The sequence below is a fragment of the Pseudopipra pipra genome, chromosome 7, assembly GCF_036250125.1.
Source record: "Pseudopipra pipra isolate bDixPip1 chromosome 7, bDixPip1.hap1, whole genome shotgun sequence".
Lineage (NCBI taxonomy): Eukaryota > Metazoa > Chordata > Aves > Passeriformes > Pipridae > Pseudopipra > Pseudopipra pipra.
Window position 1 is genome coordinate 38,787,676 of NC_087555.1, and position 15,430 is coordinate 38,803,105.

Sequence of the window (15,430 nt, forward strand, 5' to 3'; positions counted from 1 at the left end):
CACTGTCCAAACCCTCCTGGAGCTCTGGCAGCCTTGGGGCTGTGCCCACTGCCCTGGGGAGCCTGGGCAGTGCCCAACCACCCTCTGGGGGAAGAACCTTGTCCTGAGATCCAACCTGACCCTGCCCTGGCACAGCTTCAGCCCTTCCCTGGGTGCTGTCCCTGCTCCCAGAGAGCAGAGATTGGAGCTGCCCCTCCACTGCCCCTCCTGAGGAAGCTGCAGACCCCCATGAGTCTCCCCTCAGGCTCCTCCAGCTGGACAAGCCGAGTGCCCTCAGCTGCTCCTCACGTGGCCTCCCCAGACCCTTCCCCACCCTCATGGTCTCCTTTGGGTGCTCTCTAATAGATCCACACCTGACTTAGGCTGGACATGGAACCAAGGTGGCAGTTTGCTTCCCAGTTCCCTCCAGCAGAGAGGAAGTGAGGGACTGGAGGGACTCTGGGGTGACCTGGGTCCTGTCCATGCCCTGGTCAGGGACTTGAGCACAGGCAGGTGTCAGAAGGGCTTTAAATCCCTCCCTGAGCAGTGAGGAGGTGCAAATCACCCACTGGGGTTTGAACCTGGGAGGTGCACAAACAGTTCACAAATAATTCAGGAAGGATTTTCCCTGCTGGAGAGGGCAGGGGGGTCTGACCTGAGCCCCAGTGGTACCTGAGGTGGTTTGTGCAGCAAAGCAACGTGGAGAGGAGTCCCCGGAGCAGAGTGAGCTCACATGGAATTCATTGTGGGATGAGATCACTGGGACCTGCTGCCTGGCTCTTGTTTGCCCTGTTCCAGGCTCTCAGCCCTGCTGAACTCTTGCCATGCCTGGGTTGTGCAGGGGTTTCCAGGCAGGTTTCTTGTCCCAGTGCCAGCCTGGTGCCTAAGCTGATTAGCTCTAAGGAGATCAGAGCTTGACAGGGGGGGTACTGCAGGTAAACAGGGAAGCTTTTCCTGCAGCTGAGCTCCAGTGTAGCTGTGAAATATGTTTGCATCCTCAGAGGTGAGGAATGAGGGAAGAACCCCCAGGAAAAATACCGAGGAGTGCATTGAATGATATAGAACTGATAAGGAGCCTGGTGAGAGACTGAGGAGAATCAGGCACAGATACCATCAGAGCCTGTAAATACTGTCAACATGACAGCACAGATGAGCAAAAGGGAGAGTATTTGTTATCTGATGGAGAGCAAGCTTTAGGAAGAGCAGGGATCACGGCAGCAGGCGTGGGGGGATCCCTGGGAGCTGGTGGAGGGGATCCCTGGCAGCAGGTGACACTCTGGCTGGGATGGAGGGAGGGCAGAGGAGAAAACACAACGTGCAGGTGGCAGGATGGGCTGGGGACCCTCGCTGTCCTCACCCCCTCCGTGCTCCTGAGTGGAGCAGGAGGTACAAGTGCACTGGAGGGGTCCCTCGGGGTCCCCTGTGTTCCCAGAAATAGGAGTTTGCTGTCACATGGAACTTGTGGATGGTGTCACTGCTCCTGTGCTTGGTGGCAGGGGGTGGCTGCATCCCAGCAGTGCTCCTGGGGTGAGGGGGACCCCTGTGCTGAGCCTCCTCCAGGCTGGAGAAGGCAGATGCCACCTGTGCTCCTGGATCACACCGAGCCCTCCTGCTTTCCAGCCGGGAAACCCAGGGAGAGGGAAAGCTGGACCAGCAGCTGGGAGGGAGCTGGGTCAGGGCAGCTGCTGCTCCCAGGGCTGGGCTGGGAGTGGGGAGACCCTCAGCTGAGATGGAAAAGCCCTGGGAAGTGTCCTGTGTCAGACCCAGCCACTGGGATTTGAGCAGGGAAAAGCTCGGACCCAGACCCTGCTGGGAATCTTTGCCATGGATGGCCAGTTCCCTCTCAGCAATCCCTCATCCCTCAGGGCTCTCCCGGCTGTTGTGGTGCCCAGCAGTGTGGTCAGCACTACACAAACCATGTCCTGGCACAGGGATCCCTGGGCACCTGCAGTCCTGCCAGGGATTTATTGAAATCCTGATTTTCCAGGTGCCATTGAGCAGCCTGGGATGTCTGACCCTGGCAGCTGCTCTTGGTGGGACTGGTGGCAGCTCAGACTGTCCACATCCCTCCTCTTCCCTTCCCTGGGATGGGGTTTGTGTGAGGAAACAGAGGAGGTCTGGGCTCAGGGGTGTAGCAGGGTGTGGATCTGGGATGGTCCTGAGGATCCTCTTGTGATAAAGCTGTAGGGCTGCCCATGGCACAGCTTGGGAAGGGGTGTGATCCTGGAGGGAGGGTTTGGTGCCAAGCCATGGATTTATTGATTCCTGCTGCACCACACACACAGGGACCAGCTGGCTCTTCCTCATGCCCTGGGAGCAGTCCTGGATGGACTGTGCTCCTCAGGGGTTAACTGGGCATAGCTGGGGCCAGTCTGGGAATTTAAACTGGAGCCCAAAAAGTGCTGGAGACCGAGAGGTGCTGAAGACCAAGAGGTGCTCAGCAGGTTTTCCACCCAAGCACTTGCCCCTGCTCCGTGCTGCTGGGCTGATAGGGATCCTCTCCAGCCCTGGTGCTTGCATTCCTGGTTTGCATTCCCCAGTTCTCCAGGAGCACAGGTGTGGAAAGCTGCCTTGGGAGCCAGTGGCCAGCCTGTGCCACCCTTCCCTGGAGAAGTGCCCCTGGAAGGGTGGAAGGAGATCTGTGCTGACATCAAAGGAGCCAGCAAACGATAGGCATCACCTAATTGCTGCCTCTCCCCTTCCTCCTGACTCTGGGCCTTCCCAGGCTGGGATTGTTATCTCAGGGGGTTGGGCAGCAGCAGTCCCACCCCTGGGATCTCTGGTACCCAGATAAGGTCCAGGTGGTGACGTTTAACAACCTGAAGAGTTGTTGGAATAAAATGAAATGGCATTTCATGGTCTGGCTGGGAGAGAAGTGGCCTTGTGCAGCCCCCAGCCTGCAGGGGAGACTGTGTGTCCCTCAGGAGTGTGCTCAGGGGAAGGGAAGGACATCTGGAGCACCCCAGGGACCCTTCTGGGATGGGAGGTGACTCCTGTGCTGTGGCAGCTCGGGGAATTCCTGTCTTTTCTGCTGGATGGAGGTGGCTGGTCATAGAATCCCAGGATGGTTTGGGTTGGGAGGAACCTTAAAGCCCATCTCGTTCCAACCCCCTGCCATGGGCAGGGACACCTCCCACTAGCCCAGGTTGCTTGGGTCTCCATCCAACCTGGCCTTGGACACTTCCAGGGATGGGGCAGCCACAGTTTCTCTGGGCAACCTATGCCAGGGTGCCAGGGCCTCCCCACCCTCACAGGGAAGAACGTTTTCCTGAAAAAAAGGAAACTGGAGCTCAGGACGGGTCCTCAGTCTCTCACCTCGCGTGGCCTCACACCCAGCCCTGCCCCCGGGTGCCCCGTGATTCACTGGTGCTTTTGGGGCCAAAACCAACATCCAGAGGAGATTTTTCTGAGTAATTCTGTCACCAGGAGCTCCCAGGAACCAATTCCCCAACCGCAGCCCCGCCGCCGTGGTTCTGCCCGCCGGTCCCTCACGGGTGTTTCCCTCTCCCCACAGAATTCCATGAACCTGCCTCCCGACAAGGCCCGGCTCCTGCGGCAGTACGACAACGAGAAGAAGTGGGAGCTCATCTGTGACCAGGTGAGGGGGCTCTGGGGGGATTTTGGGAGCTGTTTTCACTGAGAGCACCAACTGCTTCCTCGGAGCGTCCCTGGGCTGAGAAGGGACCTCCCCGAGGACCAGTGTTGAGGAGCTGAAACACTCATTTCTTTGGCCTTCCGCTCTGCTTTCGGTCACTACTCATAATGATTCCTTTCTTTTTGCCCCTCTGATGTTACAGTCGCCCTGTGTGTCCTCTGGGTGCCCAGTGCTGCTGATTTTGCCCCTGCAGTCACCTCTCAGTCGGGTCTGTCCTGACCTGTGTCGTGAGCAAATTCTCTCAATCCAGGGAGTATTTGGGTCCCCACATCCCCAGCATTGTCCCTGCCAGCAGTAGCTGTCACCTTGAGGCACAGGGGGCTGGTGATGCAGCCTGAACTCCTGTTCACCTCCAGAGGCTGCAGACAACCTCGGATTAGGCAGCGACAGATGCTGAGGCATCTCCGTGTGGGAGCTGGGCAGGCCTGGCAGGGCACACAGCAATTAACAGGTTGGCTCTGCCACGGTGCATAAACAGAAGTGGCATTGCTGGGGAAAACGGAGTGTAAAAAAGGTGGGATGTGCATTTGGGAGCCAGCAGCAAAATCGGGAAGTGCAGCAGGAAGGGCTGATGGAAATAATTGATCCAGGGCTGGGAAAGGAGGGTGGTTCGTTGGAATATAAAACACAGGAATACCAGGGTGGGAGTTTGGCAGGAGTCATGCTGGGAGATCAGGAATATTTGGATAAATACATGTATGGGACATTTCCTATTTATCTGATACAGTGGTGGAGCCTCTGAAAAAATTGTAGAATCCCAGACTGGTTTGGGTGGGGAGGAACCTTAAAGCCCATCCAGTCCCACTCTCCTGCCATGGGCAGGGACACCTTCCACTAGCCCAGGTTGCTCCAACCTGGCCTTGGACACTTCCAGGGATCCAGGGGCAGCCACAGCTTCTCTGCCCAACCTGTCCCAGGGCCTCCCCATCCTCCCAGCCAGCAATTCCTTCCCAGTATCCCATCCATCCCTGCCCTCTGGCAGTTTACAACCATTGCACGGGTACCTTAAAGTAGAGCTGAATGAAGAATTACTTGCTCTTTTCTCGTGAGTTTTCTATGCAGAGAATGTAAAGCTCGACCTATTTAAAGTGTTGGTTTAGTGAGACACTGAAAAATTGCAGGAACTACTGTGAGTAATTGTGGACTCCCCTGGATCCCTGGAAGTGTCCAAGGCCAGGTTGGAACAACCTGGGCTAGTGGAAGGTGTCCCTGCCCATGGCAGGGGGTGGCACTGGATGAGGTTTAAGTCCCTTCCAACCCAGACAATTCTGGGATTCTGTAATTCTGTGATTTGTTTCCTGGGTGTTTTCAGAGCTCAGGGAAGCGTGAGCTCCGTGCTGGAGTCCGTGTGCTGCCCTTGCTCTGAGTTGGCAGCAGGACAGGCAGAAGCAGTTTGATCCCAGCCTGGATGTGCAAATTCCCACCTCGGAGCTGATCCACCCTGTGCAGCTGCTGCTGATTCACTGCCGAGCTCGGGGATGGGAGGGCTGAGCAGATGGGAAGGAAATCTGCAATCTGGAGTAATTGTGGCTCTCAACAGCTCCTTGCACAACTGCAGTCCACCCCCGGGTTGGGATGAGGCCGCTTCCCATCGCCTGGAGAGGCAGGGAAGCGGCTCAGGGCTGATGGAACCAGCACTGCGAGGAGGAGGAGGAGGGGAGGTGACCGTGTGCCACCCTTCCCATGTCCAGCCATCCAGGGGGACACTCCTGAGCAGAGAGGGGCTCTCTGGGGTCAGTCCCAGCCCCTCTAAATCAGATCATCCTGAGCAGGTGTTGGGAAAAGCACGGAAAGGCAGCATATGGGGTGTGAAATATTGCTGTGTGTCCCTGGAATTCCGGGGCCAAAAGCACTGCCAGGAGCAGGGTTTGTGCACAGTGGCTGAGTTTGGTGTGGGGACATATTTTCACTGGTATTTTTTTTTTGTCTTGGTTTCAACCCCTACACCATTTTCACCTGGTTTTGCTTGTAAATGAATGGAACAGCTTGAGGGAAATAACTCTTTGTCTCCTGTGCTGGTTTCCAGCTTATATTTGAAAGGAGACAGTACCCAGAGATTGATCTGCAGTGATATTTTCTAAACAGTCTGAAAATCAGATCCTGGATGTTTGCATGTGGAATATCTTGAGAATTCAATTGCATGTGGGATATCTTGAAGAATATCTTGAGAGAGTTTGGCCCCCTAAAGGAACTTTCACTTTTGCAAAAGTGGGATTAACAAGAGTGGGGAGCTACAGGTCTCCTGCTGATGCTAGTAATGATAATAATGATAAGAATAATCATAATAATCTGCCATGAGTAGGATTATGTGCTCCTTGGTGAATCATTGTAAGGGTTGCAGGGCTGGTTGTGGAGGACTCATCCCGTGTGGAATTTTGTGTTCCTTTGCCTGTAAACCTTGGAAGCATCTCAGCATTGCACTGGTGTCCTCAGAGCTTGCTCCCTACCCCTGCTTAGGGGGCAAGGAGGAGGAGAAGAGCAAAGCCAGGAAACCTGTTGCCACCCTGGAGAGGGTCAAGGCTGGTCATCTGTGGGGCTGGCATTGGGAAGGATCCAGGCAGGGAAGTGGATGCTGATTCTTGGTATGGAAAGCCAGGAAATGGGATCCTCGAGGCCTCTTTTGGTGTCCTCGAGGCCTCTCTCCCAGCTGGGTGCCATGAGGTGTTCCAGAGGGACAGGGATGCTGAGGGGAGAGGTTGGGAACATCTTCCAAGGTTCTTCGTTGCCCTCTAATGGCAAAGGGTGGCAGGGGCATCACCACGTCCTCACCTCTGCAGGCACGGGAGGGGTGTGGGATTGAGGGGCTGGAATGAAAGGGGTGTGATTCACACCCACAATATCCCCACTGGGGGCTTGGAGAACCTGCTGAAGCTCCCAAAGGAGGCCGGGGCTGGTTGTTTTGGGGGCTGGTTGTTTTGAGGGCTGGTTGGTTTGAGGGCTGGTTGGTTTGGAGGGTGGTTGGTTTGGAGGGTGGTTGGTTTGGAGGGTGGTTGGTTTGGAGGGTGGTTGGTTTGGAGGGTGGTTGGTTTGGAGGGTGGTTGGTTTGGAGAGTGGTTAATTTGAGGGCTGGTTGGTTTGAGGGCTGGTTGGTTTGAGGGCTGGTTGGTTTGGAGGGTGGTTGGTTTGGGGGCTGGTTGGTTTGGGGGCTGGTTGGTTTGGGGGCTGGTTGGTTTGGAGGGTGGTTGGTTTGGAGGGTGGTTGGTTTGGGGGCTGGGGGCCACGTGGAGCTCACAGGGTGCTGGTGGGTTTGTCCAGCAGCTCATGGGTGGGGTCCTGTGCCACCCCTCAGCTTTGCTCCAGGGGGCTCCGACCCCTCCAGGCCTCTTTTGGGGGAAATTTCACCCCAGACAAGCCCCTGTGGGTGCCCTGGGGGGGCTCCATGTGCCACGTCAGGAGTTGTTTCCACGTGTGCCTGGGCAGCGTGTGGGAATGTTGGATGCACAGCCCCAGGTGAGGAGCTTGTGCTGTGCCAGTCCCTGGCTGGGTGAACCCCCAGCTCTGCCCAAGGATCCATGGATGGTGATGGAGTGAGGAGCAGGGTTTTGTGGGAATGTTGTGCTACCTATTTGTCCCAAGTCTCTCAGGGGAGCCCCAAACCTCCCCTCAGAGATGTGCTGGAGGGGCCGTGTTACCATGGGGTGCCACTGACCCTTGGGGAACAGAGATCCAATTTGCCAATATCCAACCAAGCATTTTCCATCTCTTTCCAAGGGCTGCATTTGCACCTCTGGGTTGAGAGGCTTTAAAAAAAAAATAGTGACTCTCAGTGGATCTCCCCTGCTGTGGGGAAATACAGGGGAGAAAATAACGTGTTTTAATGGACTCTGTTGAACTTGGAGACACTCATTGGCTTCATTTGCCTGACTGGGTGGCCCTGAGAGCAGACTTGAGGAACACCAAACACAGAGGGATGGAGTGGTTGGAGATGAGGCACAGGGGTCCAAGGCTCGGTGTGGTGGGGCTGATCTCCAGCCTTGGAGCATCCCTCCCTCACACAGCTTGGCCGGGTCCCTTCCAGAGGTGCTGGTGGCCTGGCTTGGCAGGAAAGTCATTGTGGTGGAAATGGCTCATTCTGCCTCCTAATCAGTGCAGAGATGAGCAGCTGCTGTTGTCTCATTCCACGAGGAGACTTTCACGTGCCATGTTGTCCTGCTGGTGGGCCTGGCTGGATTTCGGGGCAGGATCGAGCCACGCTCTGGCTCTGTGGGAATTATGAACTGCCTTTATGATGTGTTTGTGCCTCAGGAAGGAGAAGACACTGGTGTCCAGCCCTGCCTTGTCCATCTCCTTCCCCAGTGATCTCCATCCATGGGCTCTCTGCTCTCCCCACAGCCCGTGGGGTTCCGATCCCATCGGATGCTCCGTGTGCTCACCGAGCATTTGTGAATCCTAGGAATGAAACAGCTTAGCAAGGATAACGATAATGATGATAATAACATATGTGCTGATGCAGAAAAATGTCCTGAATGTTTTTTGGAAGCCAAGGGTTGTTGGAAAAGCCACGATTTCCTGGTTACGGAATTAATACGTTTTCCAGATCCGCGTGACCAAGGGATGCATCGAGGTCTTTGTGGGATCCTGTGGAAGAGGAAATGCAGAAATCCAGCACTTCCTCTTGGCTGCTGAAGTAACCCCCCCCAGCCCCCATTTTTTTGAATCCATCTGGAAAGAAAGGGCTAATTCTGGATACTGTTGATAAAAGAGGCACAGGAGCGTGTTGTGCTGCTGCATTCATGCTCTTTCCCTGGATTACAGAATCATGGAATTGTTTGGGTTGGAAGGGATCTTAAAGATATCTCATTCCACCCCCTGCCATGGGCAGGGACACCTTCCACTAGCCCAGGTTGCTCCAAGCCTTGTCCAACCCAGCCTTGGACATTCCAGGGATGGGGCAGCCACATCCTCAGTGATTTTCCAAGTGAAAAAGGGACCTTTATCCTCGGGAATTAAGTTAGTTTGCTTTGTAGGTGGCTGACAAAGGCAGTGCTGAGTTACTGCTGCTCTGCCTCTCTCAGGGCTGCAGCTAATGTTGGTGCTCACATGAGTCACACATGGGAGATAAAACAGGTTCCATCGGGATGGATTAACTTTGTTGTGTCTGAACGGCTCAGTCCTGGCAGGACCAGGAGGAGAAGCCACCACGTCCCAGTCGTGATGTCACCCCCTGGCTTAGGCTGTTTGCTGAGCAAAGTTTGGCCACTCAGAGCTGGGGTTTAAACTTTATATGTGTGTGGTAAAACCCCCCCCTCCTCCTTCAAAGAGTGTCAAAGCCTCGCCATAAAAATCGGGATTTCGACAGCAGGTTTGGCCAGGGAGCAGCTGGGAATTGCCAGGAGTGGAGAGGGGGAGCAGGCAGGAGAAAGCAAGGACTTTTAGCTCTTTATTTCTGGTTTCTGAGGCACGTGGTCTTGCAGAGCAGGGCCTTGGTGTTGGCTGGGAATTGTGGTCGTGGGGACGCTCCCGGGAAGGACCATGAGAGGACTCCAACTCCATGGCATTCATGGGAAGAGGAGCACCAGCCTCCAACCAGCTCCCAGCTCCAGTGGGAGCTCCCAGTCAGTTTTTTGGGAGCAGGAGAGTTGTAACCAGGCACTGAGGGTGATCCAGAAGCTTCAGGAAGCCTTGGGCTGCCCTCTCTGCACAGCACCAAGCCCTGGTTCTGGCAGCTTCTTAATGAGCCTCTAATGTAAAACAGTCAAAGCTGGCTAAACCCAGACAGTCATCACAGCCAGGAAAGGGCAGTTTTAAAGGCTAATCCCTCATGGCTTTCCAAACCAAACAACCACTTTAAGGGGCTGTAAAAATCTTTCCAGGACTAGGAGATGTTTCCCACAAGTGGTTCTTGGTCCCTTGTTAGGGAAAAGCATTGCTGGTGGCTGCTCTTCGTGGATAATGGCTTTAAAATCCTTCAGCCCAAAGGATTCCACTCCATGGGAATAAGCAGCATCTTTTTAACTGAAACTGCTGTAGAGATTATTACATAAATACATAATTACAGCCAGGTTTTAAGAAAATAAACACCAACATTGAGTATCTGCAGCCCAGACTGCAAAATGTGCTCGTTGAGTCTCCTGAAACGTTTCATTTTGAAGACTCCAACTATTAAAACAGGCAGTTGGGAAAAGCTCCTGTCACTTCAGCAGCTGATTAGTTGGGAAGAGAAATAAATCCTTAAGAGCAAAATAGCTCCTCTGGAGGATTAGACTAAACCCAGCAGGAGAGAACCCCCCAAAAAGGGAGGGGTGAATGGGAGAGGGGAGGTGGAGCCTTGGTGGGCTGGGATGCTGCTGTCAGGAGGAGCAGGGAGTTGGAAGTGGATGATCCTTCGGGTCTCTTCCAACCCAAACCCTTCTGGGATCATTCTGTGACCTTTGGCTCGGGGCTCCACCACTGGGAGATGCAAAGAACAGTATTTGGGCACGAATGCCAAGTGGCACAGCGAGAACACTTTGACCTTGGTGGGTTCTGTAGGAAATGATGGGCTTATTCAAGTGCTGCAGCATCTCTGGAGCTCGTATGGAACTGTTGAGGGGGGAAATGAGGAATGGTGGTGGTCTCTGAGGTCCAGGTACCTCCACAGCTCTTTACTGGCCAACCATGGCCCAGACTCTCATTTACAAAGTGCTTTTTTGTCTGTTTGCCAGTGGGAAGGAGCTTTAAAAGGGGTTAATGGGTGGAAAATGCTGCTAAATAACTTATATTTATGCCCAGTGTAAAACCTCGCTGTCCGGGGGGGGCTGTAAGGCTGACTCAGAACGGCCCAGCAGCGTCCTGCCAAACTGACAGAGGGGAATTTAGGTTGGAGATTGGGAAGGAATTCCTGGCTGGGAGGGTGGGGAGGCCCTGGCACAGGTTGCCCAGAGAAGCTGTGGCTGCCCCTGGATCCCTGGAAGTGTCCAAGGCCAGGTTGGACGGGGCTTGGAACAACCTGGGCTGGTGGAAGGTGTCCCTGCCCATGGCAGGGGGTGGAATGGGATGGGTTTTAAGGTCCCTTCCCACCCAAACCATCCTGGGATTCTGTGATTCCAAGAAAGGGTCTGTCTGAGCCATGGGAGCCATCTGAGAGGAGACTGGCTCCAGGAATCCGTGCTGTGGAGCCAAGAGGAAATCGTGGCCATGGACACCGTGCCGGGGGAGGATGGAGCAGGACAGGCCCTGTCGGTGTCACTGTGGCCAGAGAGGAGCTGTCAGTGAAGAACTTTGCATTTTCTGGACTGTTTTTTAGATAAAAAAAAAGGAAATGCCAATTCCAGAGCTGTGTTTGGCCCGTAGGTGTGAATGTGCCTGGAAAAAGAATTCGGTTGGAAAAGAGGAAAGACGAGTCTGCTCCGTGTCCTCAGAGCTCTCAGCAGGGCTGAGGGACCAGGGCAGGCTCCTGTGTTCATTTTTTCCTGCTGACCACCGTGAATTACTTTTTTTACAGCAAGATAAAAACAGGAAGAACTTGTGGTGTTCAGACAGTTCTGGTGACTGGGCAGAAGAGTCCTGTTCATTCTGGAATAGCTTTGGGATAATGTAGTCAAGACTTCATCCTGACCTAATAAAGGGAGGGTTCAGATAACAGTTATAAAATGGGACATTTCAGGAGGAAATTGGTATGAGGTCTTTCCTCAAGGGAAGGGGGCAGAATAGTTTTAAAACTCTTCCAAGATACAAATAGTATCAGGACTTTTGGTAATGCTCTTCACAGGTTTGGACAGAGCTCACTCCTCATGGAACAGCTCGTGTTTCCCAGCAGCTTTGGTGGGATAAACTGTTCTTGCTCATAATGCTGCTCTTTGGTTCATCTTCCTCTGATCCCAACAAGGAATGATGAGACTTTTTGCCCATGCAATGTGGTTTTGGGCTTTTCCCAAGTGATAAAAGAGGTGTCTTGGCTTTTGTGGTGATGGTTTCAATCAAACATGGACCTGCATCCACTTTTCTATCCCTTCTCCCTCCTCTCCTGCAGAGCAGAAACCCCATAACTCCAGATGTGTGTGTTTGTGTAATTAAAATTCAGAATTGTCCCTGAATATGTAACATGTATTTTTATGCATCTGATATAAAGATCCAATTTCAGACTATCAAGATACATATAAATATATTTTATTTGCATGTGCATAAATTACATCCTTAGGAATATAAGGCATGTACATATCAAACTATATCCTAATTATATAGTCTTCAAATATATGTGTGTGCACGTGGTTTATATATAGAATAAGTAAATACAAAAGATGTTCTGAAGTGGCTGATGTTTATTCTTGTCTCCTTTGCAGGAAAGATTCCAAGTGAAGAATCCTCCACACACATACATCCAGAAATTAAAGGGCTATCTGGACCCAGCAGTCACCAGGAAGGTGAGGAGGATCCTGTTTCCTCTTGCTGTCCCTCATCCCTCATCCAGGATGGTCCTGGGGGTCCAGGTTCCTTCCTGCCTTTGTGTAAATCCCCTGCAAAGTCTCCCTTTAGAAAGGAACTGGGAATTTGCTGCAGTTTTCTCAGCTCGGGGAGGGCAGCAGATGTTGGAAAGCAAAGGACCATCTGACACACAGCACAACTTGTTTGAACAACCTCAGCTCCAATAAAAATGGGACAATTTATCACTGAGCTGGGCTCCAGGCCTGGCTCTTGTGTGGGCAGGGATTAAAACCACTGTCTGAGGGCACTTTGCTCTGTGAAGGGGGTGTTGAGTTTGGAGTCCTTTTCCCTGGGGATTTGCAGGGCAGAGGTTCAGTGCAGCTGGCACAGCTCACCCCCTCTGGGCTGTGTTTACATGGCACAGCCTCCTCCATCCTTTTGCCTGTTATTTTATCCCAAATAGTTTGGAAATTACTTGTGGGAGGCTCAGACACTTCACTCGACCTTTGGGTGTCCCTGAGTGTGGATTCTGTGCTGGGATGTGTTTGGGGCTGGTTCTGAGATTACTAAGCCCAGCTCTGGTGGGTTTGTTATAAAATCATGGAATCACAGGATTCTACAATGGTTTGGGTTGGAAGGGACCTTAAAGGTCATCCCATTCCACCCCCTGCTGTGAGCACTGGACCAGGTTGCTCCAGCCTGGCCATGGACACTCCCAGGGATCCAGGGACATCCACAGCTTCTCTGGGCAACCTGTGCCAGTCCCTCACAGGGCAAACTTAGGAATATCCTCCAGGATTTTAGACTGTCAGTAAACTTTCATCCCATTTAGAAATCCATGGCTGAACCTTTGGGATTTAACCCCGTTGGCCATCAGCTCACATCCTGTGGGACAGCTGGAAGAGCCTCTGGAAAACAACAAAAAGAGGCAGCAGAGCAAATCCAATCCTGCCTTGGACTGGCTCTGCCTCGTCCTCAACAATCCCAGCTTTGTGCTGCCAGAAATCAGCCCTGCAGGAAAACACGGATCCTGACACGGGGCTTCCGTGGAGGTGCTGCTCCATCCCTGGGGTGGCAGCAGGGGACATGGAGTGCCCTGTGCTCCAGCTCGTGTTTCCTAGTGCCCTGGGACAGTGCTCCTCTTGTTGGAGCCTCTGACCATGAGGAGGAGCCAATTTAGTAGGAACCCATTTAGTTGGAAACCTTTGGATTTGCCGGGGGCCGATCAGAGTTGTTTTGAGCACCCGGTAAACAAGGTCTTTGTGTTTTTCCTCCTGAGGGGTTTTGAGGTTCATGGAGTGTTTGGCTTTGCTCCCTTGAGGCCCACATTGGGGCCTTTCTTATCCTGATGCCTCTCTGAGGGTCCCATGACCAATGACAAACCCAAAGGGGCCTAAAAATAACCCCACTGAGTTCCTCTTCGTGGTGGTGTTCCGTGTCACCCGCAGCCTTTCCTCAGCCCGGGCTGTGGGATGGAAAGATTTACACATGGAGATGGGAGAGCTCCTCTTACTGGGATTATTGCTGGGATTGAGGTGGTGTCAGTGGTTTTGCTGCCGATCCCCGGCGTGGCCAAGAGGAGGTGGCTCCAGGCTGCTGGAAGTGGGTTGTTCCAGCTCCTAATTGGGGTTGGAATGGCTCTTCCTGGGAAAACAATTGCTTTTTGGCTGAGCTGAGTTTTGGAGCAGGGAATAAAAAGGTGTTGAAATGACACGATTTTTTTAAAGCAGCTGCAGTTTGGTGGCTCTTGGAGCTCGTTAAGCACCAAATTGAGTCATTAAGGGTCTGAGGGCAATTGGTTTGTTCAGCTGGAAGAGACTGAGGGGAGACCTCAGGGGTCTGCAGCTTCCTCAGGAGGGGCAGCTCCAATCTCTGCTCTCTGGGAGCAGGGACAGGACCCAGGGAATGGCTGGAGCTGTGCCAGGGCAGGGTCAGGTTGGATCTCAGGCAAAGGTTCTTCCCCCAGAGGGTGGTTGGCACTGCCCAGGCTCCCCAGGGCACAGCCCCAAGGCTGCCAGAGCTCCAGGAGGGTTTAGACAACACTCTGAGGGACAGGGTGAGATTGTTGGAGTGTCTGTACAGGTCCAGGAGTTGGACTGGATGATCCCTGTGGGTCCCTTCCAGCTCAGGATATTCCATGAGTCTCTGATTGCTCCCTGCTCTGGTGGCAGAGCAGCCTGGCCTTGCTGGGGGTGACAGTTCCTGCTGTGCCCTCCCAGCCCATGGACCATCTGCCTCTTAAAACATCAATATTTGACCTTCATTTCTGGGGAGGGAAGGTTTTGTATTGCTGGAGTTACAGTGTGAGAGCTCTGGGGGGGAGAAGGTGCTGGGTTTGTGTGCTCTGAGCTAATCAAAGAGGTGCAGAGAAGCTGAGTCTGAGCCCTGGGCAGGGACACCTTCCACCAGCCCAGGTTGCTCCAAGCCCCATCCAACCTGGCCTTGGACACTTCCAGGGATCCAGGGGCAGCCACAGCTTCTCTGGGTGACCTGTGCCAGGGCCTCACCACCCTCCCAGCCAGCAATTCCTTCCCAATATCCCTTCTCATTCTTCATCCACTTTGGCTCTCATTTCCCTTGTTCAAAAATGAGGATTTGCCAGAATTTATCCAGGTGTTTTAGCACTTTTCCACGGGCAGGGCAGAGGAAGACAATCCTTCTCCAGATGGAAGAGGAGGCGACCTCGTTGTCTCTCTCTCCACCTGGTTTTGCAGAGGAAGGAGAGGATCTGCTCTAGCCCTCAACAGAGAGTTTGATGCTGAACCAAAGCTTGTTTCATAAAAAAATGTTTATTTATCTACAGGCTTTTAATTTTCTTAATCCTGGAAACTCCAGAACGTCCCCGGGAACAGAAGTGGTTTCTCCACGCGTGTTTTTGTTGACTGCTGGAGTGTTGTTGTTGCCTTCCTGGGGATTTGGAAGAGTTCTCAGTTTACCTGGGAACTGTTTTCTTTGTTCAATCTGAGATGTTGATATTCTTTAATAGCACCCCATGACTCTAATTGCTGTTTTTGCTGCTCACTTGGTTCCAGAAGTTCAGAAGGCGAGTGCAAGAGTCGACTCAAGTTCTGCGAGAACTGGAGATTTCTTTAAGGACAAACCACATTGGGTAAGAAATTTTGGTGCCTCTGCTCTCAGATTTATTTTTCCACGTCTGCTGATGGATGTCTTTGAGAGAACATCTCTTTGCCTGTCGAGCAGTGATGGCACTTGACTGATTGTTAAAGCCTGTGGGGCTCAGCTGAGCAGAGCTGGGCATCCTCAGGAGAATAATTCAGCTTTAATCCTTTCCTGAGAGGTTCATCCACATCTCTGTGAAGGCTGAGGAGACATTGAAGCAACTTCTGCTCGTGCTCAGCACGTGGTTGTGTCTAGAATAATAATAGAGCTAAATATATATATATTTATTTATTTATTTATAACTTCCCCCTGCTGTTTAATACCTGTAACATG

General features: G+C 52.8%; 1 protein-coding gene across 8 annotated transcripts in view; it reads left to right on the top strand.

The window, feature by feature from the left end:
- The window catches only part of FMNL2 (formin like 2), a 122,924-nt gene that overhangs the window by 64,059 nt on the left and 43,435 nt on the right, over positions 1–15,430 (top strand). For all 8 annotated transcript variants that reach the window (XM_064661744.1, XM_064661739.1, XM_064661743.1 and 5 more), the window contains exons 2-4: positions 3,494–3,577; positions 11,896–11,976; positions 15,010–15,086. In XM_064661744.1, the coding sequence (XP_064517814.1) occupies positions 3,494–3,577; positions 11,896–11,976; positions 15,010–15,086 (242 nt within the window). The remainder of the gene's footprint in view (positions 1–3,493; positions 3,578–11,895; positions 11,977–15,009; positions 15,087–15,430) is intronic.